General features: G+C 46.6%; 1 protein-coding gene across 1 annotated transcript; it reads left to right on the top strand.

Moving 5' to 3' along the window:
* The first annotated feature begins 1,749 nt into the window (after positions 1–1,749).
* On the top strand, positions 1,750–19,278 carry LOC143774215 (dnaJ homolog subfamily C member 3-like). Its single transcript, XM_077261596.1, has 12 exons — positions 1,750–2,029; positions 2,975–3,085; positions 3,632–3,756; positions 3,896–3,970; positions 4,497–4,640; positions 4,722–4,903; positions 11,422–11,541; positions 11,670–11,775; positions 11,883–12,003; positions 12,296–12,428; positions 12,507–12,655; positions 18,804–19,278. Exons 1-12 carry the CDS (start codon positions 1,948–1,950, stop codon positions 18,941–18,943), a joined length of 1,488 nt encoding a protein of 495 aa, XP_077117711.1. The 5' UTR covers positions 1,750–1,947; the 3' UTR covers positions 18,944–19,278.
* The last annotated feature ends 8,163 nt before the right edge of the window (positions 19,279–27,441 follow it).

The raw sequence follows: 27,441 nt of genomic DNA on the forward strand, positions 1-27,441 counted from the left end.
TCAGTAGCTTGCACTGTCTCCTTTTTGGCTTGTTTGTCAGTCGTCCAGCATAACTTATAGTCCAAGCCCTCGCCATTTCACCTGTGTCCGTGTGTCCATCCTGACTCACCCGGTAAGCCCTAACAGACACCCAGCATTACTGTACTATTGCAGCATATGGTACGGAAACAAACAAAAAAAAAACGTTTTTAAAAAAATACTAAATTACAAAAAAATAAAATTTAAATATCCCACCCATGAAAATAAAAGGATAGGAAAAATAAAAAAATAAGTTTATTTGGTATTGTCGTATCCGTGTAACCCCATAAAAAGAAAAAAATGGAAATGCCATATTTACCGTTTCTCGGGGAAAAAAATGACGAAATAAACAAAATAAAAGAAAAATTGAATTTTTTTTCATCATTAAAGTTAAAAGAAAAAAAAAACCTGCACAAGTTTGTTATCGCTGTGATCGCACTGACCTGAATTATCACGTTTCTGGGTCATTTTTACCAGAAATCAACATCATAAAAACAAGAGAAATTGTGATTATTTTTACTGTTTCCCCATTATTTCCCTTTTTTCAGCACATTACAAGGTAAAGTGAATGATGACCTCCAAAGCCGCAACTGGTCCCGCAAAACGCGCGTCGCGGTAGTGTATTACGTGCACGGAACAAGAAGCAAGTTATGAACGTAGGAAGAAAAAAATGAAAGCACAAGAATTAAAATTAGCAGTGTAGTTAAAGGGTTAAGCCTCCCCGCCCTGCGATAAATACGCTGCACAATTCGCCTTTTTTTTATTTTGCTAGCAATAAATCAATTTCTCTGATTCCTACAAATAATGCATTATTGTGTATTACCACCATCATCCTCCAGGAGGCGCTGTGTCATCATACAGCTGCACAATCAATACATTATATTTTACAGCTGTATTACCTGCACTGTCCACCAGGAGGCGCAGCGTCATCCATACACTTGTATTGTCTACAGTGTCCACCAGGAGGCGCAGCGTCATCCATACACTTGTATTGTCTACAGTGTCCACCAGGAGGCGCAGCGTCAACCATACACTTGTATTATCTGCATTGTCCACCAGGGGGAGGCGCAGCGTCAACCATACACTTGTATTATCTGCATTGTCCACCAGGGGGAGGCGCAGCGTCAACCATACACTTGTATCGTCTGCATCGTCCACCAGGAGGCGCGGCGTCATCCATACACTTGTATCGTCTGCATCGTCCACCAGGAGGCGCGGCGTCATCCATACACTTGTATTGTCTGCATCGTCCACCAGGCGGCGCAGAATCATCATACTACTGCATTATCAGTGTATTCAAACGTACGCTTGTATTATTTCCACTGTCCTCCAGGTGGCGCTGTGTTATTACTCAGACGCAATCACGTGATGCTATACGCCGCTGTCAATTGGACCAATCAAAGCAAGAGTTTGAAAAAGTGGGCGGTGAGATTGATTTACATAAAAAAAAGTGACCAATAACAATCCAGCAGGTGGCAAAGACGCTCATCCATGCGAAGCGTCAATATCCAATAAAAATGAGGAGAGGTGGAGTCTTAAATACCGATCCACCAATCACAGGGCGCTGCTAATCATCACCAAGGATACAAGAGAAGTGAAAGTGGGAGTAAAGGAAAGGAGGCGCGGTGATGACGTCATGCGGCTTCACAGCTTCGGACCAATTAGCGCCCCCCACGCTATCTCATACTTGCCAGTGATTGGTCCGCGCTGCGCTCCCGGATGCGGCTCCTGGAGTGGTTGTCAGATGCGGCTGTGTGACAGCCGGAAGCGGAAGTGCCGCAGTGTCGGTGTGTGCAGGGGATGTGCAGCGCTGCGGGGTGACGGCGGAGCTGCAGGCAGAGTGCGGCGTCTCCTCCAGAGCTGCACTCCGCAGCCCGGGCTCCGCGGTCGGTGACGTCTGTGTCCCCGCAGGTGCAGCAGAGCGCGGCCATGGAGAGAGCGCGGCGCGGTGTGAGCGGGGTCCTGTCCTCCCTGTCCCTCCTCTGCGTCTTCCTGGACCTGCGGCTGGACGGTGAGTTCTGGGCCCCCTGACAACTCCTCCTGGACCGCCATAAGGCTGCGGTGCCTGCAGAGTTGTCATAGGGACCCGTGATAGATGGACGACGGCCCCATAGTCCCCGGGGTCAGTGTGGGCCTCTCCTGGCTGCAGCGTCCCCCCGGGGTCAGTGTGGGCCTCTCCTGGCTGCAGCGTCCCCCCGGGGTCAGTGCCGGCCTCTCCTGGCTGCAGCGTCCCCCCGGGGTCAGTGTGGGCTTCTCCTGGCTGCAGCGTCCCCCCGGGGTCAGTGTGGGCCTCTCCTGGCTGCAGCGTCCCCCCGGGGTCAGTGTGGGCCTCTCCTGGCTGCAGCGTCCCCCCGGGGTCAGTGTGGGCTTCTCCTGGGTGCAGCGTCCCCCCGGGGTCAGTGTGGGCTTCTCCTGGCTGCAGCGTCCCCCCGGGGTCAGTGTGGGCTTCTCCTGGGTGCAGCGTCCCCCCGGGGTCAGTGTGGGCTTCTCCTGGCTGCAGCGTCCCCCGGGGTCAGTGTGGGCCTCTCCTGGCTGCAGCGTCCCCCCGGGGTCAGTGTGGGCCTCTCCTGGCTGCAGCGTCCCCCCGGGGTCAGTGTGGGCCTCTCCTGGCTGCAGCGTCTCCCCGGGGTCAGTGTGGGCCTCTCCTGGCTGCAGCGTCCCCCCGGGGTCAGTGTGGGCTTCTCCTGGCTGCAGCGTCCCCCGGGGTCAGTGTGGGCCTCTCCTGGTTGCAGCGTCCCCCCGGGGTCAGTGTGGGCCTCTCCTGGCTGCAGCGTCCCCCCGGGGTCAGTGTGGGCCTCTCCTGGTTGCAGCGTCCCCCCGGGGTCAGTGTGGGCCTCTCCTGGCTGCAGCGTCCCCCCGGGGTCAGTGTGGGCTTCTCCTGGCTGCAGCGTCCCCCGGGGTCAGTGTGGGTTTTCGGCGTCCCCAGTGGTGACACTGCCTGTCCTGATCACCACAGGGTCACTGGCTGCCGGGCTGGCGGAGGTGGAGAGTCACCTGGAGACGGGCCGGAAGCTCTTGGCTGCAGGACAACTGGCAGAGGCGCTGTCTCATTACCACGCTGCTGTAGGTGAGTGTACGGGCGTGTATATATGTATTCACAGGTTGTGACTGAGGCTGCTGCAGGGCACGGACTGCACACCAGAGGGCAGCACATCTCACACTGATGGTGCAGTGACAGGTGATGGCGGCAGAGCTCCGCTCCCTGCAGGGGAGAGCTCTGTGCTGACACGGGGAAGGAAACTACAGGGACAATCACTCCTAACATCCCCGGTGATGGGAGCGCAGCATTGTACTAAGACTACACTCACACCCAAAGCTGCGGACACAGTTCTGTTGTCATGTCTCATGTCTGATCACATCTAGAGCTGCAATCACAATTCTGCCTTTATATATTATATACTTTAGTCACATCCAGAGCTGCAGTCACATTTAAGCCTCTTTTATGTTTTGTACTGGAGTCGCATCACAAGCTGCATTCACCATAAATTCTGCTGTCCGTCCCCCGGGGGTCTGTCCTCCTCGGTGACCTGCTGTTCGTCCCCCCCCCCCCCCCCCCCAGGGGTCTGTCCTCCTCGGTGACCTGTTGTCCCATGACTATATCTTTCTGTTGCAGATGGGGACCCCAAAAACTACCTGACCTATTACAAGCGAGCCACGGTTTACCTGGCCATGGGGAAGTTTAAGTTGGCGCTGCCAGATCTCAGCAAAGCCATTGAGCTGAAGCCGGACTTCCTGACCGTAAGTGTCTCCTCGCTGCTGGGGCCCTCTTCCCTATATTAAGGGGTTAGTCCTCCAGGGCTGCTGTACCTCTCCCTGCCTATAGCAGCGCTGCAGAGGCGGCTACTTGATGTCTGACCCCTCGACTCTTGTCCTGCAGGCCAGACTGCAGCGTGGGAACATCTTCCTGAAGCAGGGGGACACAAACGAAGCCAAAGAAGATTTCCAGGCCGTGGTGAGTGCGCCCTCCTGTGTTCAGTCATGTGCATTGCATTGTGGGAGATGTGGCGTTATCCTGGTGCACGTGCTACATCTACAGCAGCACTGAGACTCGTATCACTCCCAGAGCTGAAATCCCAATTCTGTTACATTGACACAATATCTGTGTGCAGCATTTTATACACCTGGAGCTGCTGTCTAAATTCGGCTTTTAGATCGTAATAATCTCTCCCAGAGCTGTAATCACTATTCTGCTGTGTAAGCTATGCCTTTATAGTCAGCGCTGCGGTCACAATTCTGCTGTGCAAAGCGCTTCCTCAGCTCGGCTCCGTTCACATCTAGAGCTGCAGTCGTTGGTTATATTTCTGTACATGAGATGACTGCGCCGTGCCTAGTGTGCCCACCATGCCCCCTATATGAACCTGCTGTAGATGGATGCCGTCTGGTTTCAGCTCTTGCAGCAGTGGCTGGCGTGTATGATGGCACAGATGTCCCGGACCACCCTGTTAGGGTTCTGATGCCATATTGCCTCTTCCCGGTAGCTGGCGAGCAGCCCCTCCAATGAAGAAGCCAAGAGTCAGCTGGAGCGAGCCCAGGAGGTGGAGATTCTCCGGGACGCGGCCTGGGGGACCTATAACCAGGAGGATTACGTGGGGGCTGTCAGCTGGCTGGACAGGGTGGTCGAGGTAACGCATCTGTGGGGTCCACACATCTATGACTCAGGGGGGTCCTCCGTGCCTTACTGGTAACTGTCCTTGGTCTTCCAGTATTCCCCCTGGGATCCCAGTATGCGGGAGCTGCGCTCCGAGTGTTACCTGCACAATGGTGAGGTGATGAAGGCCATCCAGGACCTGAAGCCCACCACCAAGCTCCGCAACGACAACCGAGCTGCCTACCTGAAGCTCAGCACGCTCTACTTCATCATGGGCGACCACGAGGAGAGCCTGAGGTGGGGAAGGGAGAAGGGGGTGATATCATGTGACCCTGAGTGTCGTGATGTCGTGTGTTTACTGTAGGGTGATGTCTCCTCTCCACAGGTGTGAGGTCGTGTGCTTACTGTAGGGTGATGTCCCCTCTCCACAGGTGTGAGGCCGTGTGCTTACTGTAGGGTGAGGTCTCCTCTCCACAGGTGTGAGGTCGTGTGTTTACTGTAGGGTGATGTCTCCTCTCCACAGGTGTGAGGCCGTGTGTTTACTGTAGGGTGATGTCCCCTCTCCACAGGTGTGAGGTCCTGTGTTTGCTGTAGGGTGATGTCTCCCCTCCACAGGTGTGAGGTCGTGTGTTTACTGTAGGGTGATGTCTCCTCTCCACAGGTGTGAGGTCGTGTGTTTACTGTAGGGTGATGTCTCCTCTCCACAGGTGTGAGGTCGTGTGTTTACTGTAGGGTGATGTCTCCTCTCCACAGGTGTGAGGTCGTGTGTTTACAGTAGGGTGATGTCTCCTCTCCACAGGTGTGAGGTCGTGTGTTTGCTGTAGGGTGATGTCTCCCCTCCACAGGTGTGAGGTCGTGTGTTTACTGTAGGGTGATGTCCCCTCTCCACAGGTGTGAGGTCGTGTGCTTACTGTAGGGTGATGTCTCCTCTCCACAGGTGTGAGGTCGTGTGTTTACTGTAGGGTGATGTCTCTCCACAGGTGTGAGGTCGTGTGCTTACTGTAGGGTGATGTCCCCTCTCCACAGGTGTGAGGTCGTGTGTTTACTGTAGGGTGATGTCTCCTCTCCACAGGTGTGAGGTCGTGTGTTTACTGTAGGGTGATGTCCCCTCTCCACAGGTGTGAGGTCGTGTGCTTACTGTAGGGTGATGTCTCCTCTCCACAGGTGTGAGGTCGTGTGTTTACTGTAGGGTGATGTCTCTCCACAGGTGTGAGGTCGTGTGCTTACTGTAGGGTGATGTCCCCTCTCCACAGGTGTGAGGCCGTGTGTTTACAGTAGGGTGATGTCTCCTCTCCACAGGTGTGAGGTCGTGTGTTTACTGTAGGGTGATGTCTCCTCTCCACAGGTGTGAGGTCGTGTGTTTGCTGTAGGGTGATGTCCCCTCTCCACAGGTGTGAGGTCGTGTGCTTACTGTAGGGTGATGTCTCCTCTCCACAGGTGTGAGGTCGTGTGTTTACTGTAGGGTGATGTCTCTCCACAGGTGTGAGGTCGTGTGCTTACTGTAGGGTGATGTCCCCTCTCCACAGGTGTGAGGTCGTGTGTTTACTGTAGGGTGATGTCTCCCCTCCACAGGTGTGAGGCCGTGTGTTTACAGTAGGGTGATGTCTCCTCTCCACAGGTGTGAGGTCGTGTGTTTGCTGTAGGGTGATGTCTCCCCTCCACAGGTGTGAGGTCGTGTGTTTGCTGTAGGGTGATGTCCCCTCTCCACAGGTGTGAGGTCCTGTGTTTACTGTAGGGTGATGTCTCCTCTCCACAGGTGTGAGGTGGTGTGTTTACTGTAGGGTGATGTCTCCTCTCCACAGGTGTGAGGCCCTGTGTTTGCTGTAGGGTGATGTCTCCTCTCCACAGGTGTGAGGCCGTGTGTTCACTGTAGGGTGATGTCTCCTCTCCACAGGTGTGAGGTCGTGTGTTTGCTGTAGGGTGATGTCTCCTCTCCACAGGTGTGAGGTCGTGTGTTTACTGTAGGGTGAGGTCTCCTCTCCACAGGTGTGAGGTCGTGTGTTTACTGTAGGGTGATGTCTCCTCTCCACAGGTGTGAGGTCGTGTGTTTGCTGTAGGGTGATGTCTCCTCTCCACAGGTGTGAGGTCGTGTGCTTACTGTAGGGTGATGTCTCCTCTCCACAGGTGTGAGGTCCTGTGTTTACTGTAGGGTGATGTCTCCTCTCCACAGGTGTGAGGTCGTGTGTTTGCTGTAGGGTGATGTCTCCTCTCCACAGGTGTGAGGTCGTGTGTTTACAGTAGGGTGATGTCTCCTCTCCACAGGTGTGAGGTCGTGTGTTTGCTGTAGGGTGATGTCTCCCCTCCACAGGTGTGAGGTCGTGTGTTTACTGTAGGGTGATGTCCCCTCTCCACAGGTGTGAGGTCGTGTGCTTACTGTAGGGTGATGTCTCCTCTCCACAGGTGTGAGGTCGTGTGTTTACTGTAGGGTGAGGTCTCCTCTCCACAGGTGTGAGGTCGTGTGTTTGCTGTAGGGTGATGTCTCCCCTCCACAGGTGTGAGGTCGTGTGTTTACTGTAGGGTGATGTCCCCTCTCCACAGGTGTGAGGTCGTGTGCTTACTGTAGGGTGATGTCTCCTCTCCACAGGTGTGAGGCCGTGTGTTTACTGTAGGGTGATGTCTCCTCTCCACAGGTGTGAGGTCGTGTGCTTACTGTAGGGTGATGTCTCCTCTCCACAGGTGTGAGGCCGTGTGTTTACTGTAGGGTGATGTCTCCTCTCCACAGATGTGAGATCGTGTGTTTGCTGTAGGGTGATGTCTCCTCTCCACAGGTGTGAGGTGGTGTGTTTGCTGTAGGGTGATGTCTCCTCTCCACAGGTGTGAGGCCGTGTGCTTACTGTAGGGTGATGTCTTCTCTCCACAGGTGTGAGGTCCTGTGTTTACTGTAGGGTGATGTGTCCTCTCCACAGGTGTGAGGCCGTGTGTTTACTGTAGGGTGATGTCACCTCTCCACAGGTGTGAGGTCGTGTGTTTGCTGTAGGGTGATGTCTCCTCTCCACAGGTGTGAGGTCGTGTGCTTACTGTAGGGTGATGTCTCCTCTCCACAGGTGTGAGGCCGTGTGTTTACTGTAGGGTGATGTCTCCTCTCCACAGGTGTGAGGTCGTGTGTGTTGCTGTAGGGTGATGTCTCCTCTCCACAGGTGTGAGGTCGTGTGCTTACTGTAGGGTGATGTCTTCTCTCCACAGGTGTGAGGTCCTGTGTTTACTGTAGGGTGATGTGTCCTCTCCACAGGTGTGAGGCCGTGTGTTTACTGTAGGGTGATGTCACCTCTCCACAGGTGTGAGGTCGTGTGTTTGCTGTAGGGTGATGTCTCCTCTCCACAGGTGTGAGGCCGTGTGCTTACTGTAGGGTGATGTCTCCTCTCCACAGGTGTGAGGTGGTGTGTTTGCTGTAGGATGATGTCTCCTCTCCACAGGTGTGAGGCCGTGTGTTTGCTGTAGGGTGATGTCACCTCTCCACAGGTGTGAGGCCGTGTGTTTGCTGTAGGGTGATGTCACCTCTCCACAGGTGTGAGGCCGTGTGTTTGCTGTAGGGTGATGTCTCCTCTCCACAGGTGTGAGGTCGTGTGTTTACTGTAGGGTGATGTCTCCCCTCCACAGGTGTGAGGTCGTGTGTTTACTGTAGGGTGATGTCTCCTCTCCACAGGTGTGAGGTCGTGTGTTTACTGTAGGGTGATGTCTCCTCTCCACAGGTGTGAGGTCCTGTGTTTACTGTAGGGTGATGTCTCCTCTCCACAGGTGTGAGGTCGTGTTTGCTGTAGGGTGATGTCTTCTCTCCACAGGTGTGACGTGGTGTGCTTACTGTAGGGTGATGTCTCCTCTCCACAGGTGTGAGGTCCTGTGTTTACTGTAGGGTGATGTCTCCTCTCCACAGGTGTGAGGTCGTGTGTTTGCTGTAGGGTGATGTCTTCTCTCCACAGGTGTGACGTGGTGTGCTTACTGTAGGGTGATGTCCCCTCTCCACAGGTGTGAGGTCGTGTGCTTACTGTAGGGTGATGTCTCCTCTCCACAGGTGTGAGGCCGTGTGTTTACAGTAGGGTGATGTCTCCTCTCCACAGGTGTGAGGTCGTGTGTTTGCTGTAGGGTGATGTCTTCTCTCCACAGGTGTGACGTGGTGTGTTTGCTGTAGGGTGATGTCTCCTCTCCACAGGTGTGAGGTCGTGTGTTTACTGTAGGGTGATGTCACCTCTCCACAGGTGTGAGGTCGTGTGTTTGCTGTAGGGTGATGTCTTCTCTCCACAGGTGTGAGGTCCTGTGTTTGCTGTAGGGTGATGTCTCCTCTCCACAGGTGTGAGGTCGTGTGTTTACTGTAGGGTGATGTCACCTCTCCACAGGTGTGAGGTTAGAGAACAGAGTCCTCGGTGCCCCTTACTGGAGGTGTAACTTCTAGAACTTACTGTTGACCCTTTTATAGAGATTTAGGATGTAAAGTGAAGCCAGAATCTTCTCCATTTGTAGACGGCTGTCTCGGGGTGAGAGGCTTTGCTAGCTGATCTTCTTCTGAAACCTACCCTTTACCTGGCAGATGCCCTGATGGTGTCACGTACGTTTGTGTGTGATGTCACTTATCTCCATATATCCCCATTTGCTGTTTTTTCTGTGACGTCTCCCCTCTCGGACACCCTCATATTATTATTATTTATTATTGTAGTGCCACTTCTTCCATGGCGCTTTACAAGTGAGGAGGGGTATACATAATAAAAACAAGTACAATAATCTTAAACAATACAAGTCATAACTGGTACAGGAGGAGAGAGGACCCTGCCCGCGAGGGCTCACAATCTACAAGGGATGGGTGAGGATACAGTAGGTGAGGATAGAGCTGGTCGTGCAGCGGTTGGTTTATCGGTGGTTACTGCCGGTTGTAGGCTTGTCGGAAGAGGTGGGTCTTCAGGTTCTTTTTGAAGATTTCGATGGTAGGCGAGAGTCTGATGTGTTGTGGTAGAGAGTTCCAGAGTAGGGGTGATGTGAGAGAGAAATATTGTATGCGATTGTGGGAAGAGGAGATAAGAGGGGAGTAGAGAAGGAGATCTTGTGAGGATCGGAGGTTGCGTGTAGGTAAGTACCGGGAGACGAGGTCACAGATGTATGGAGGAGACAGGTTGTCGATGGCTTTGTACGTCATGGTTAGGCTTTTGTACTGGAGTCTCTGGGTAATGGGGAGCCAGTGAAGGGATTGACAGAGGGGAGAGGCCGGTGAATAGCGGGAGGACAGGTGGATTAGTCAGGCAGCAGAGTTTAGAATAGATTGGAGGGGTGCGAGAGTGTTAGAGGGGAGGCCACAGAGCAGGAGGTTACAGTAGTCGAGGCGGGAGATGATGAGGGCATGGACTAGGGTTTTTGCAGATTCTTGGTTGAGGAATGAACAGATTCATGAAATATTTTTAAGTTGAAGTCAGCAGGAAGTGGAAAGGGCTTGGATATGTGGTTTGAAGGAGAGATCAGTGTCAAGGATAACCCCGAGGCAGCGAGCTTGTGGGACTGGGGAGAGTGGGCAGCCGTTTACTGTAATGGTTAGGTTCATTGGGGGGGTCGCGTGAGATGGGGGAAAGATGATGAATTCTGTTTTGTCCATGTTAAGTTTTAGGATGATGAAATAGTGGACAGACATTGAGGGATTCTGGTTAGTAGGGAGGTGATATCTGGTACAGAGATGTAGATCAGCATAGAGGTGATACTGAAAGCCGTGAGATTCTATGAGCTGTCCGAGGCCGAAGGTGTAAATGGAGAAGAGCAGGGGCCCAAGGACTGAACCTTGCGGGACTCCGACAGATAGGGGGCGAGGTGAGGAGGTCGTGTGTGAGTGGGAGACGCTGAATGTCCGGTCAGTTAGGTATGATGACATCCAGGATAGGGCCAAGTCTGTGATGTCAAGGGATGAGAGGGTCTGTAATAATAGGGAATGGTCCACTGTGTCAAAGGCAGCCGACAGGTCCAGGACGAGGAGGATAGAGTAGTGTCGCTTGCTCTTGGCGGTTAATAGGTCATTAGTGACTTTAGTTAGGGCAGTTTCAGTAGAGTGGTGTGACCGGAAGCCAGATTGGGAGCAAGAAGAGAAATGGGAGGACAGTTCAAGGTAGACGTGTTGTTCCAGTAGTTTTGAGGCATAAGGGAGAAGTGATATAGGGTGATAGCTAGATACAGAGGATGGGTCAAGAGAGGGCTTTTTGAGGGTAGGTGTTGATTGAGGCAAGTTTAAAGCTGAGGGAAAAACACCAGTTGCTAGTGATAGGTTGAAGAGATGGGTTAGGGTTGGGATGAAGACTGTGGTGAGGTTTGGGATGAAGTGGGAAGGGATCGGGTCAAGTGCACAGGTGGTGAGATGCGATCTGGAGAGTCGATCTATATTGGTGGAGAAGTTGGTTTTGGAGGTGGAGGGCTGGGAAGTCGGGAGGAAGGGCTCTGGGGGTTGTTGACTAAAACTGTCTCTGATGTTATCAATCTTCTGCTTGATAAATGAGGCAAAGTCTTCAGCAGAGATAAGTGGGGAGGGAGGAGGTGCTGGGGGACGGAGGAGAGAGTTGAAGGTGTTGAATAACTGATTAGGGTTGTGAGACAGGGAGGATATGAGAGATGAGAAGTAGGTTTGTTTAGCTGTGGTGAGTGTGGCCTTGAAAGTAGTGAGGGACTGTTTGAATGCGATGAAGTGCTCGTTGGAGTGGGATCTTTAACATCTCCGCTCAGCAGCCCTGGAAGCTCGCCTCAGTTCTTTGGTCAGGCTGGTGTGCCAGGGCTGTCTGTTGATTTGTTTGTATTGTCCTAGAGGTGGATGTTGAGCGTCGCTCTCCGCCGTCTCACTGTGTGCTCGTCCTCTGCAGTCATGTCCGCGAGTGTCTAAAGCTGGACCAGGACGATAAGGATTGTCACACCCATTATAAACATGTGAAGAAGCTGTCCCGACAGCTGGAGGCAGCCGAGGAGATGGTCCGCGACCAGAGGTGGGTGTCAGCCCAGTTCCTGGTGGGAAGGATTGATGGTGCCGCTGACCTCATGTCCCCGCACTCCCTCGCCATATACTGGGACTCTGCATTTTATATATATAATCAGGGTGGATGTTCGTCTGCAGATATGAAGCCGCCATCGAGAAGTTCGAAGCTGCAATAAAGACAGAGCAGGAAGTCGAAATTTACAGGAAAAGAGCGAAGGAGCGGATCTGTCACTGCTTATCCAAGGTGCGGCCACCACACGTCTCATGTCCTACAGACGCCTCACTCTCCATGATCCACCTCCTCAAAGCGGCCATGAGAAGATCTAATTCTGTGTTCTCCTTATACCCCAGAGTCAGCACATAGACGCAGCCATCAAAGTGTGTACAGAAGCTCTGCAAAGAGACCCCCACAATTCTCAGGTGCTGAAGGATCGGGCGGAGGTTTACATCCTGAACGAGGAGTACGAGAAAGGTCTGTCCAGAGCCGTGATGATCTCAGGAGAGGATGTCCTCTACTTCTATTCTTAATACTTCCCTCTCTGATATCTGTTAACCTGTCTCCCTCCACCTATCTCCTTCTTCCTCTGTTGCTCTTTACTTGCCACCCCCGCCTTTTTTTTTTTGGCCAATCTCATGTTTATGCCCTTTTGCGTCGGCCCCTCTCCTCGCTCGCTCTGCCCCTCTCCCCTTCATATCCTTGTCTCTTCCAGTGCCCCATCTCAACTTGTCTGTTGGTCACCTCATCTCTCCTTCTGTTTCCGCAGCGGTGGAAGATTTTCAGCAAGCGAAGGACCTGGATGGAGAAAATGAAGGGATAAATCAGGGTCTGGAGAGGGCACAGAAGTTGCTGAAACAATCCCGGAAGCGAGATTACTATAAAATCTTAGGTGTCAAGAGGTAAATGGTGAATGCTATAAATGGTGACCTAAACAATACAGGGGGAGGGGTAATGACAGTATGGCCACCTCCTCACAGAAATGCCAACAAGCAGGAAGTCATCAAAGCCTACAGGAAGCTGGCACAGCAATGGCACCCAGACAACTTCCAGTCAGAAGAGGACAAAAAAGAAGCAGAAAAGAAATTCATTGATATTGCTGCAGCCAAAGAAGTGTTAACAGACCCGGGTAAGTGTTTTGTTTTTTTGTGTTTTTTTTTAACAATCTATAATCCTGCCTCCTCCCATGTAAAAGGATATAACTGCTATACTGCTATAATACTGCCCCTATGTAGAAGAATATAACTACTATAATACTGCCCCTATGTACAAGAATATAACTACTATAATACTGCTCCTATGTACAAGAATATAACTACTATAATACTGCCCCTATGTGCAAGAATATAACTACTATAATACTGCCCCTATAATACTGCCCCTATGTACAAGAATATAACTACTATAATACTGCCCCTATAATACTGCCCCTATGTACAAGAATATAACTACTATAATACTGCCCCTATGTACAAGAATATATCTACTATAATACTGCTCATATGTACAAGAATATAACTACTATAATACCGCCCCTATGTACAAGAATATAACTACTATAATACTGCTCCTATGTACAAGAATATAACTACTATAATACTGCTCATATGTACAAGAATATAACTACTATAATACCGCCCCTATGTACAAGAATATAACTACTATAATACTGCTCCTATGTACAAGAATATAACTACTATAATACTGCTCCTATGTACAAGAATATAACTACTATAATACTGCCCCTATGTACAAGAATATAACTACTATAATACTGCCCCTATGTACAAGAATATAACTACTATAATACTGCTCCTATGTACAATAATATAACTACTATAATACTGCCCCTATGTACAAGAATATAACTACTATAATACTGCCCCTATAATACTGCCCCTATGTACAAGAATATAACTACTATAATACTGCCCCTATGTACAAGAATATAACTACTATAATACTGCCCCTATGTGCAAGAATATATCTACTATAATACTGTCCCCTATGTGCAAGAATATAACTACTATAATACTGTCCCATGTACAAGAATATATCTACTATAATACTGCCCCTATGTACAAGAATATAACTCCTATAATACTGCTCCTATGTACGAGAATATAACTACTGTAATACTGCTCCTATGTACAAGAATATAACTACTATAATACTGTCCCATGTACAAGAATATATCTACTATAATACTGCCCCTATGTACAAGAATATAACTCCTATAATACTGCTCCTATGTACGAGAATATAACTACTGTAATACTGCTCCTATGTACGAGAATATAACTACTATAATACTGTCCCATGTACAAGAATATGGCCATGTTCACACAATGCGTTTTTTACCGCGGGTCCGCAGCTGTTTTCCATGCAGGGTACAGTACAATGTAACCCTATGGAAAACAGGAACCGCTGTGCACATGATGCTGAAATTCACTAAAAAAGCCGCGCTGAATAGCTGCGGTAAAAAAGAAGGACCATGTCACTTCTTTGTGCGGAACTGCAGCGGTTCTGCACCCATAGACCTCCATTGTGAGGTCAAACCCGCAGTAAAACCCGCAGATCAAAAATATATCTGCGGGTTTTATTGCGGTTATGGGTGGAGAAACCGCTGCAGCAGGAAGTGCGGGGAAGCGGGCGGAAGTGCTTGGGCGGAAGTGTGTTCCGAAGAGACATGGAGGCATACCGTCGCATGGGGATCGATGTCGGCCGTTTGATAGATTTGGTGTATGTGTGTGTGTGTGTGTGTGTGTGTCCCCATGCGACGCTAGTGCCACCATTGTGCTAAGTCGCCGTATGGGACTACTACTCCCATCCGGTATTAGGATGGGAGAGTTGTCCATGTGTCCGGCGACTTAGCACAGTTGTAAAGTTACACAAAACACACACAATACACATACATGACACACAGTACATACAACATATAACACAGTATATACTCACCAACAGCACACTTGTAGGCGAAGCCCTCGATCCCCTAGAAAAAATCCCAAAATAAAAAATCTAATTCATACTCCCTGTCCGCAGAATCCATAAAACGAGTGTCCCACGCCGATCGGCTGCTCTCCGGCGATACACTGCCAGGAGCGAAGCTCCTAGCAGTGTATCGCGTACTGTTCCGGAGTTCAATGACTCCGGCGTCTCGGTTAACGGCAGTACAGCTGCGTTGAACTTTCCCACGCAGCACTGCCGTTAAGCGAGAGTGCCGGGGTCAATGACCGCCGGTAAACTCGCTCACGCATGCGCAGTGACACACCGACAGGAACTATGGCTCCTGTCAGTGTGTTGCTGCAGCCGTGGAGAGCAGACATATCTCTGGATGTGTCTGTTCTCCATGGCAGATCTTCGTGGGACCCTCGATGGATTTCTGCGGACAGGGCCAGGGAGTATGAATTTGTTTTTTTATTTTGCGTCTTTTTCAGGTCGAGGGTCTTCAGGACGGATTGAGCGTACAATAAAATATGGTCAAAAAGTGGGTGTCTTTATTTCATAAAAATATTTTTTTTCGAGTGTTTGTGGTGTTTTTTTTAACCCTTTCATTGGCTTAATAATGGATAGGCGTCTTATTGACGCCTCTCCATTATTAACCGGGCTTAATGCCACCTTACAATAGCAAGGTGGCATTAACCCCTCATTACCCCATATCCCACCGCTACACGGGAGTGGGAAGAGAGGGGCTAAGTGCCGGAATTGGCGCATCTTTTTGATGCGCCTTTTCCGGGGCGTCTGCGGGCTTATATTTGTAGCCGGGGGGGCAAATATCCATGGCCCCTTTCCTAGTCTATGAATATAAGCCCACGGCTGTCTGCGTAGCCTTTCTGGCCAAAAAATATAGGGGGACCCCAACACTTTTTTTTTCGGGGCCTCCTTAAATACGTGATACGTGGCACTTAAATACGTGGCACTGAAATACGTGATACGTGGCACTGAAATACGTGGCACTGAAATACGTGGCACTGAAATACGTGGCACTGAAATACGTGGCACTGAAATACGTGATACGTTGCACTTAAATACGTGGCACTGAAATACGTGATACGTGGCACTGGAATACGTGGCACTGGAATACGTGGCACTGAAATACGTGGCACTGAAATACGTGGCACTGAAATACGTGATACGTGGCACTTAAATACGTGATACGTGGCGCTTAAATAATTGTTTGTGGTGTTTTTTTAACCCTTTCATTGGATTAATAATGGATAGGCGTCTTATTGACGCCTCTCCATTATTAACCGGGCTTAATGCCACCTTACAATAGCAAGGTGGCATTAACCCCTCATTACCCCATATCCCACCGCTACACGGGAGTGGGAAGAGAGGGGCTAAGTGCCGGAATTGGCGCATCTTTTTGATGCGCCTTTTCCAGGGCGTCTGCGGGCTTATATTTGTAGCCGGGGGGGCAAATATCCATGGCCCCTTTCCTAGTCTATGAATATAAGCCCACGGCTGTCTGCGTAGCCTTTCTGGCCTAAAAATATAGGGGGACCCCAACACTTTTTTTTTCGGGGCCTCCTTAAATACGTGATACGTGGCACTGAAATACGTGGCACTGAAATACGTGGCACTGAAATACGTGGCACTGAAATACGTGGCACTGTAATACGTGGCACTGTAATACGTGGCACTTAAATACGTGATACGTGGCACTGGAATACGTGGCACTGAAATACGTGGCACTGAAATACGTGATACGTGGCACTACGTTGCACTTAAATACGTGAAAATACGTGATACGTGGCACTTAAATACGTGGCACTTAAATAGCTGGATAGAGCTGGATCCGCGGGCTGTGATCTGGCCTACGCTCAGCACTCTGTGGAGCGCTGTCATTCAAAACACGTCCACTCATTGTTTAGTCCCAAAATGGAGGATGGAAGAAGAAAAGGGTTGGACAAGGAAATGACATCATTTCTTTTTTTTTTTTTCCCCACTTAAAGTTAAAGCTTTATTTGTGTCAAACACAGACAATCTGCATAAAAAACCGCATCAAAAAACCGCATAAAAAAACGCACCCAAAAACGCACCAAAAACCGCACCTGCGTTTTCTTCCAAGAGCTGCGGTTTTTAGTGCAGAAAAAACAGCAGGGAAATCAGGAACGTGTGAACATGGCCTATAACTACTATAATACGGCTCCTATGTACAAGAATATAACTACTATAATACTGCCCCTGTATACAAGAATATAACTACTATAATACTGCCCCTATGTACAAGACTATAACTACTATAATACTGCCTCTATGTACAAGAATATAACTACTATAATACTGCTCCTATGTAAAAGAATATAACTACTATAATACTGTCCCTATGTACAAGAATATAACTACTATAATACTGCTCCTATGTACAAGAATATAACTACTATAATACTGCCCCTATGTACAAGAATATAACTACTATAATACTGCCCCTATGTACAAGAATATAACTACTATAATACTGCTTCTATGTACAAGAATATATCTACTATAATACTGCCCCTATGTACAAGAATATAACTACTATAATACTGCCCCTATGTACAAGAATATAACTACTATAATACTGCCCCTATGTACAAGAATATATCTACTATAATACTGCCCCTATGTACAAGAATATAACTACTATAATAGTGCCCCTATGTACAAGAATATAACTACTATAATACTGCTCCCTATGTACAAGAATATAACTACTATAATACTACTCCTTTGTACAAGATTATAACTACTATAATACTGCCCCTATGTACAAGAATATAACTACTATAATACTGCCCCCTATGTACAAGAATATAACTACTATAATACTGCCCCTATGTACAAGAATATAACTACTATAATACTACTCCTTTGTACAAGATTATAACTACTATAATACTGCCCCTATGTACAAGAATATAACTACTATAATACTGCCCCCTATGTACAAGAATATAACTACTATAATACTGCCCCTATGTACAAGAATATAACTACTATAATAGTGCCCCTATGTACAAGAATATAACTACTATAATAGTGCCCCTATGTACAAGAATATAACTACTATAATACTGCTCCCTATGTACAAGAATATAACTACTATAATACTACTCCTTTGTACAAGATTATAACTACTATAATACTGCCCCTATGTACAAGAATATAACTACTATAATACTGCCCCCTATGTACAAGAATATAACTACTATAATACTGCCCCTATGTACAAGAATATAACTACTATAATACTGCCCCTATGTACAAGAATATAACTACTATAATAGTGCCCCTATGTACAAGAATATAACTACTATAATACTGCTCCCTATGTACAAGAATATAACTACTATAATACTACTCCTTTGTACAAGATTATAACTACTATAATACTGCCCCTATGTACAAGAATATAACTACTATAATACTGCTCCCTATGTACAAGAATATAACTACTATAATACTACTCCTATGTACAAGATTATAACTACTATAATACTGCCCCTATGTACAAGAATATAACTACTATAATACTACTCCTATGTACAAGATTATAACTACTATAATACTGCCCCTATGTACAAGAATATAACTACTATAATACTGCTCCTATGTACAAGATTATAACTACTATAATACTGCCCCTATGTACAAGAATATAACTACTATAATACTGCCCCCTATGTACAAGAATATAACTACTATAATACTGCCCCCTATGTACAAGAATATAACTACTATAATACTGCCCCTATGTACAAGAATATAACTACTATAATACTGCTCCTATGTACAAGAATATAACTACTATAATACTGCCCCCTATGTACAAGAATATAACTACTATAATACTGCCCCCTATGTACAAGAATATAACTACTATAATACTGCCCCCTATGTACAAGAATATAACTACTATAATACTGCCCCTATGTACAAGAATATAACTACTATAATACTGCCCCTATGTACAAGAATATAACTACTATAATACTGCCCCTATGTACAAGAATATAACTACTATAATACTGCCCCTATGTACAAGAATATAACTACTATAATACTGCCCCTATGTACAAGAATATAACTACTATAATACTGCTCCTATGTAAAAGAATATAACTACTATAATACTGCCCCTATGTACAAGAATATAACTACTATAATACTGCTCCTATGTACAAGAATATAACTACTATAATACTGCTCCTATGTAAAAGAATATAACTACTATAATATTGCGCCTTTTCGGACGAGAATATAACCTTATATAATCACTATTACATTTTCAGAAATGCGTCAGAAGGTCGATGCTGGAGAAGATCCACTAGATCCTGAAAATCAGCAGGGCTCCGGACACCACCAACAATGGCCTTTTGAGTTTAACCCATTCAGTTCAGGAAACTTTCATTTCAAATTTAACTTTAACTGAGTCTCCCGCGCCCTTGTAGTGGCCGATCGGAGACCGGAGAACACTCCATCCGTGGTTGTCCTGTAAGGACCTCGTTCCTCTTGTACCGTTTACAGCGGTGGAGGAGGGGGTTTTCTTCCCTCCATACTTGATCATGGTCAGTTCTTGGCTTCTTTTTGTGGCGGGTGTATTTCTGGAACCTTCAGCACATCAGCCGTTCATGGACAGGATTCACCCTATGTGTAGGAAGGAGAGCTGCACACATCCTCTGGAAAGTGGATATTTAGAGGATGAGAGACTCTGGGTTTGGGTCGGGGTTCAGATGTATATTAAAATATCTATGATTTTAATAGGAATGTTCTACTGGGTTTCTACTTCCTTTCATTTATTCTCAGCAGCACAGAGTATTTCAAGACTGGCGTGGAGAGTATTAACCTGGGTCAGGTGCTCCCGTAAGAACGAGAGCTATCACCGAGGCTGGAGTTGGAAGCGGGCTCCTTTATGGTGGGGTGTTGATGCCCTGCAAGGAAAGAGGCATGGGCTTGGGGAGTCTCTCGGTCTAATATTGGATGGTGAGTATCTGCTTACTTTGAGATGAGCATGCGCTGACTGAGAGGACACTGACCCAATATTGAGCTTCATAGAATGTTAGTGATGGACTTGACCTCCAGGGTCCTCGTGTCCGGCCCGTGCTCAAAATGCAGGAGTTGCTAAACCATCTCAGACAGATGTCTGTCCACCCTCTGTTTGAAGACTTCAATTGAAGGAGAACTTGCCACCTCTCGTGATCAGTTTCAGGGCGTATCTTCTCGGAAGTGCGGACTAGTTTGGCGCGGTCGCTACAGAGCGCGGAGATGACCTGATGCTAAGCATCAGAGATCACTTCCAGGTGGGGGATCAGAATGGTTTTGTGCTGGCGCTCAAAAGCTACAGATGGAGGGTTGTAGACGCACCCTCAGAACTGGCATCCTGGTGTGGCCATGGAGGACATCATCCAGCCCAGAGTTCCTGTGGAAGAATCTGCCCCACCTAGCAGTTCCTGCTCTGGATTGTGGAGGAGTTACAAGCTTTTGTTCACTTTTGTAATACTGTTTCTTTATATGTATTATGGGACAGGTCTAGGAAAAAAGCAAAACTAAAAGTAAGGATTGTGGCCTATGCAAAAGTCAACTGCTAACAGCATATAAGTTTATGGCAGCAGTGTATTAAGAAGAATCCGAGTAAAGAGCACCACGATGTTTCATCAGCGTAACAGGACATCATGCTAGACTTCAGTTCTGATGGAAGATGGAGACGTAGAGGTTCTTCTCAGATGTGTACTTAATCTTATGTATATGAAGGTCAACCATCTACTGCGGAGAATAAGGATGAGCGTTTAGATCTACAATGTACATAGAACCCATGATGTTTAGAGGCTTGTAGATCCGTAATTGTTGCATTACATAATGACATTGGCAACAGAAAATTTTCTAAACTGCTGAATGTTCCAGTGAGCACTGTTGAGACCATAATCCGGAAATGGAAAGAACATCATTTCACCATATATCGGCGGGGGCCAGCTGCTTCCCCCCCAAGATTTCAGACAGAGGAGTAAAATAATTAGAAGGGTTGTCTAAGAGCCCCAATGACCACCTGTGAAGAGCTATAGACAGATCTGAAATCAGCAGGTAAAATTGTTTCAAAGAAAACTATAATTAGTGCACTCAACCTCCATGGCCTGCATGCACACTCACCATGCATGACTCTATAGCCTGTATACACGCTCACCACACAACCTCCATGGCCTCTATGCATGCTCACCACACAACCTCCATCCTCCATGACCTGTATGCATGCTCCCCATGCAATACTTTATTGCTAAACAAAAAGCATGGTCAAGGACATTTAAAGTTTGCCTAACAACATATAGACAAGTCTGTGAATTACTGAGAGAAGATCTGTTCAGATGAGAGCAAAATTGAACTCTCTGGATGCCATAACACAATGTTTGGAGGCCAAAATGGACTGTATATCACCCCAAAAACACCATACCAACAGTGAAGTTTGGAGGTGGGAACATCATGAAGTGGAGCTGTTTTTCAGCATACGGCACTAGCAAATTTCATATAATTGAAGGAAGTATGAATGTCTCGATACATTTGTCCGTTCATGATAAAAATCTGCAATTTCAGGACGATGACTATGAAATGAGAGTGGACACTTCAGCAAGACAATGATCCCAGTCACACAGTCAAGAAAACTCATTTGGTTTTAGAGAAAGAAAATAAAGCTGCTAGAATGGCCGAGCTGATCACCAGTCATGAATCAAATAGAAAACGTAAGGAAGGAACTAAAGCTCAGAGTTTATAGAAGGAGCCCACTGACACTTAAGGGTTTGAAGTGTGTTTGTGTAGATGAACGGGCCAAAATCACACTTGAGCAATGCCTGTGACTAGTTTCTCCATATAGAAGACATCTTGAATCTGTTATAAAAAAACAAAGGCTTTTGTACAAAAATAGTAATTCAATTTCAGTAAGCGTGTTCAATACTTTTTCCCTGTGTCATTTCTCATTATAACACATAACTTCATTCATGGACATCTATGGTGAGCTCTTTGCCTGAGTGGAATGGATGGGTTGTTACTAACATCTGGTGGGAATTTTATGTCAATAGCACCTTTAGTAATAGATTTACTCAGAAAATTGGTGACGTATTCAATACGTGTTCACCCGCTGTAACTACTCTTCAGCCATATGTAGACATTGTACTTTGTGATCCCTATCCACTTGATCCAGCTACAGCTTTCAGGTATTACACCAGTGATTAGTCTTTACCCTTTTCGGGACTTTTTTTTTTTAGGAATGGTCTGTCTACTGTTTATTCCTATCCTATATTGAAGTCACAAGGACAAGTTGAGTATTCATGTATGTGGAGGCGTTGGGAGAAATCTCTGTCTGATGAAGGAGCATTTTATAGCTTGACCCAAATTCTAAAAAAATTAAGGTTAGATTTCAGATAATACCAACTGTCCAACCATCTCAGATCAAAGAAGCTATCCAGTACAGTCCTGACCCTGGAGAGACCCTATTGGTGTCACTGTCAATGAGAAAACATGACGGTCCCTGATGTCCTCTCTGCCCTTTCTTGTCATGAGCAAATTCAGAAATGGTAAAAGCAACTTCGCAGTATAAGAACCTCGGCCTTTTGCGGTCTAGTAAGTGCAACATGGCTTCAGCAGGAGAATCCAATCTACTTTTTAGCATTGGCCCACCAAACCATCACTTGTAAAGGAAAGCCTTTTCTAAATGTATTTTTTGCTTTGCATGTAGCATCATTTGGTCTTGACTTATGGTCGTGCGATGTTAGATCTGATGGTTTTTCCTTCTGGCCTTCTGCCTCAGATGGACACATTATGGTAGAGGCTTCATCAATGAACTTACACAGCCTCGATGAGAGCCTCTGTAGTAATGTTCCTTCACTGATTCATTTTTTTTTTTTTTTAATTCGTTTATCAACCATAAAGTAAAACATACAATATACACATTTATATTCATTAGTATTACATTCAATATGGGATATGTACACTGTATGCATGACTGAATATCATAATGTGCATTCGACATATCTTGTACTCCATTCGAACAATACAAATCTAACATGGAGTCATGAAAATTTACAGTCATTGAACTACAACTATATCTTACTAACTACCTTTCTGCCACCGAACAATAAATTCGCACCTTCTCTTGCGTAACATCTAGAGAAATTTGACACTTTGCATCAACATAACCAACTATAAGTTTATAGAGTGAGATGAGAGGAGTTCCAGTCGCTCCAAATTTTCTCAAATTTACCCAGGCATCCTCTATTTTGATATAGTGTACGCTCATATGGGATAACCGAATTTACTAACTCAATCCAGGCTCTGAGGGAGGGGCACGACCCCTCCATCCACCGCATTGCCACCACCTTCCTTGCCATGAAAAGGGACTCCCGCAAGAAAATCGCAACATGATGACCCCAGGTCTCCTCATCCCACACCCCAAATAAACAAATTAACGGCTCAAGAGGAACAGAAGGTAATACTATGGATGAAAGTAGTGATGTCACTTATTTCCAATATTGAAGAATGATAGGACAGCTCCACATCATGTGAATAAAATCCGCATCTGGTGAATGACAGCGCGGACATTCCGAGGAGTGGAGTCGACCCATCTTAAAAAGCCGTACGGGAGTCAGATATGACTGGTACATTATATATAGTTGTGTCATTCTATTATTAACCGATGGGGATACCTTCAGTGGGGACTCTAAGATTTCCTCCCATTCTTCGTCTTGTGTGTCAGGGATGAGTCTCTCCCACTTCCCCCTGATGAGTCCTATGGCTGATCCCGCTCCCGCTGACAGCATATAAGTACATAAAGAAGAGATGAGGCCCTGGGGTCCCTGGGATTTGAGGATCCCTATCAAAGGCAAAGACGAAATTGTGCGGCCTGTAGCCACCCCTCTCATATATGACTGGAAAGCTGATCTCAATTGTAAGAAACGAAAAAATTGGGATCTCGGAATATCATATTTAGTCTGCAACTGTTCAAATGACATAAAGGTACCCTGGTCATATAAATCCCCCACCGTGGTAACACCATGCATCACCCAGAAATCAATGGATGGGTGGTTTAGCAGTACCGGAAAGTAGTTATTTTTCCAAAGGGGCATTTCAGCTATAATATCTGTATATCCCACAACCTTTTTTATTTGTCTCCAAACCAATCTTGCCAGTCGAAGCATGGGCAGCGGATGAGGGGCGGTCATCTTTTCTGATTCTAAAAAGCTCAATGGACACTCCACCCGAGCAGAATGAAGCAGATGATCTTCAGAGTTAGGGAGATAACCACCAGGCATCCACGTGTCCAATGCCTTAGCCTGCCCGGCCAGGTAATGTAGAAAAAAATCCGGCAATCCCCCCCCCCCCCCCCCCCCGCTTAGGTCTCTGAAAAACAAATAGTCTAAGTTTAGGCCTAGACTTCTCCCATATAAAGGAAGCAATTTGGGAGTTTAAACTAGTAGAGAGGGACTTAGGTATCGGTACTGCGCTATGCTGAAGGCAGTAACTAAGCTTAGGAAGCAGAATCATTTTAATTAGGTTAATACGGCCTACAACAGATAGTGGGAGTTTGCTCCAAGATGCAAATTTAGATTTGACTAATTCTAACAATGGGTACGCATTAAGTTGTAGATCAGAGTTGCTGCTTTGGGACATATAGATACCCAAGTACTTGAAATTGGATACAACAGGTAGCAAGGACAGGGTTTCGAGATTTGGCATTGGGGCACAAGAGAGAGGTAATAGAGCAGATTTGTCCCAGTTTATATACAAGCCGGAGTATTTACTAAAGACATCTATAATAGTAATCACTTTTGGCAGTGTTTCCTCTGTCTTATCCATAAATATCACCATATCGTCGGCATATAAGCCGATGGTGTCCACCCTGATATATCTATGCCCCTGATACCAGAGGAGGATCTCATACGTATTGCCAGTGCCTCTATTGCAAGAGCAAAAAGCGCCGGCGAGAGAGGGCACCCCTGACCGGTTCCCCTAAACAATGAGAGGGGCTTAGAGATGGAATTATTTATAATTATGCACGCCTTAGGATTCTTATATAATACATTGATCCACTTTAAAAACTTATCTCCAAAGCCATATCTCTGTAAGCATGCTATCAGGAAGGGCCATTCAAGAGAATCGAAGGCTTTGGCCGCATCCAAGGATGCTAATGCCCAGTTGTTATCTGACACCAAAGAACTATATTGAATTATGGATTGAACTCGTCTAATGTTAATAGAGGTATTTTTGCCAGGCATGAAGCCAGTCTGATCTGGGTGAATAAAGTCCAGTATGATGGAATTCAGTCTAATGGCCAGGATTTTAGTGAAGATTTTATAATCGACATTGACCAACGATATGGGCCGATAGGAGCCACATTCCAGAAGATCCTTTCCCTCCTTTTTAAGTATAACAATGTTCGCCTCATAGAAAGTTTCGGGCATACATCCTCCCTCCCATACACCCTGGAATACTTTCAATAGGAGTGGTGCTAGCGTACTTCGATATCTCTTGTATAACTCAACGGGAAACCCGTCTGGCCCAGGAGCTTTCCCAGAGGACATGTCCATTATTGCATATTCTACCTCCTCTAGTGTGAATTTGGCATCCATAAAGTCCCGCTGAGTGGGATTCAAAGTGGGGAATACTACATCTGATAAATAATCCAGACATTGCGAAACACCCAGACCACTCTTGGAGCTATATAATGACTCATAGTAATCATAAAAGCAGTGAAGTATCTCCGTTGTGGATACCAATAGGCCACTTGGTGCGCAAACCTGTAATATTGTATTAGGTGTATTATGTTGGTGCACCAGATAGGCTAGAAATTTACCGGTTTGATTCCCCAATTCAAAATATGACTGACGTGCAAAAAACAGCTTACGCTTAGATTTGGTGTCTATATGCTGAGTATACAGTCTCTGTGAGGTCAACCACTCAATTCTATTACCGCTAGTTTGGTTAGATATATATGCGGCCTCTGCATCTTTGTGTCTGTTCCACCTCATCATCCTCTCTCGATGTCACTCTCTTTATATATGAAATTGTGGAAGACAGACATCCTCTCAAGTATGCTTTGAGGGTGTCCCAAAATAAATTATTATTCTGGGGCTCTGGGTGAGATGAAATAAAACAATTCAACTGATCCTCTGTTCTGTCGTTATTATCCATTAGTTTCAGCCAAAAGGGGTTCAGTTTCCAGACCATGCCACTCTTTGGTTGCCCATATTTAAGTTTAAGTATAATCGGACTATGGTCCGATATCCCTCTATTACCATGTTCCACACTATCCACCCACGTTGCCAACCCGCTGGAACCAAATATATAATCTATGCGGGACAGAGACCGTTTAGTAGACGAGTGACAGGTATACCCCTTCACTCCAGGGTGACGCATCCGCCATAGGTCCAGCCATCCACTACCCTCTATAAACGATGCCAACTGGGTCGGGGCTGAAGAGGGGGGTTCCCCAGATCTCTCATCATCCAATCTCAATTTATCAAGGCCATTATCCATTACCAGATTAAAGTCTCCCATACAAATGACTTGTGCGTCTGGGTAGTTTAGAGCAAAGCTCATTGCCATCTGGAGAATTGACATATTAGCCGGGGGAGGGTTGTAAACGCATAAAATTACATATTCACTAGAATTAATTAGTGCGTGCACAAAAACAAACCGACCCTCAGAGTCTCTTCAGGCCTCCTTAGCTTCCCATCTAACGTCTCTATGTATTAGCAATGAGACTCCTCTCGAGTAACTGGTGTGGAAAGCGTGGATATACCATTGTACCCATGGTTTCTGTACACACCGGGCTGTATCTCTGGTCAGGTGTGTCTCTACCAAATGGGCGGTGGTGTCTGATCTGCGAGAAAACCTTAATTTTCTTTCGGGGGGATTTAATACCTCGTACATTCCATGTCATACATACTATTTCAGATCCCATGTTTGCTCATCCAAATATGATATATACTATTACTCAAGCAAAGGTCAAAGGTAGCGCGTAGAAAACAAGAGCATTGTCAGCGGCAGTTTTTTCTTAAATAACAGAGAAAACCAATAAGAAGGAAAAAATCAAACAAGAACCAAACAGTATAGGAGCAACGTCCTGTGCTCCCATTATCGAAGAAATAAGGGGATACCCTCGCTGGATTCAGCGTCCGGTATAGTTGGTAATCTGGACATCCCCAGAGAGAGCTCCTTATTCAGAAATCAGAAGAATTTGCTCGACTAGATGCATTTAGGGTTCCTTTGCGCAAGACACCCCATGGGATCGTAGCCATTCGGTCACTTCTGCTGGATCCGTGAAGAACACAGAAGAACCTTTGTGGACAACCCGGAGTCGGGCTGGGTAGATCATTGAATAGATGATGTTCCTGTCTCTGAGTTGCTTCTTGATCTCCATGAACCTGGCCCTTTGCTTTTGAAGTTCCACGGAAAAATCCGGAAAGATCGAGATTACAGCAATATTGAATATAATGGGGCTTTTTTGCTGTGCCAACCGCAAGATGGTATCTCTGTCCTTGCAATTAAGGATCCGTGACAGAAAAGGTCTAGGTGGGGCCCCAGGGGGGAGAGGTTTTGTGGGTACTCGGTGGGCTCTTTCCACAGCGAACGTTGAAGAAAATTCATCTCCCAAAGAAGATCTGAGCCACCCCTCCAAGAATACCTCAGGTTGTTGACCCTCTGTGCGTTCTGGTAGACCAATAATACGAATATTATTCCGGTGCAGTCTGTTCTCTAGGTCATCTGCCTTTTGTTTCCAGGCATTTATAGAGCCAGCTACTTTTGTCAACTTGGCCTCCATAGGTGTAATGGTATCTTCTACTTGGGACACCCTTGTTTCCACCTCTACAATGCGTCCCTTCATAGTCTGCATATCCTGACGGAGGCGCCCCACCTCAGTATGTACATCCTCTATTTTTTCGGTGA

Source organism: Ranitomeya variabilis, chromosome 5, assembly GCF_051348905.1.
Source record: "Ranitomeya variabilis isolate aRanVar5 chromosome 5, aRanVar5.hap1, whole genome shotgun sequence".
Taxonomy (NCBI): Eukaryota; Metazoa; Chordata; class Amphibia; order Anura; family Dendrobatidae; genus Ranitomeya; species Ranitomeya variabilis.

What these genes read in the sequence shown, in the direction of transcription:
- LOC143774215 (XM_077261596.1), top strand. Translation starts at nt 1,948, where the DNA reads ATGGAGAGAGCGCGGCGCGGTGTGAGCGGGGTCCTGTCCTCCCTGTCC. An exon ending in TGAAGCCGGACTTCCTGACC is followed by an intron (nt 3,757 to 3,895) that starts GTAAGTGTCTCC and finishes CTTGTCCTGCAG; the next exon opens with GCCAGACTGCAGCGTGGGAA. An exon ending in GGCTGGACAGGGTGGTCGAG is followed by an intron (nt 4,641 to 4,721) that starts GTAACGCATCTG and finishes TTGGTCTTCCAG; the next exon opens with TATTCCCCCTGGGATCCCAG.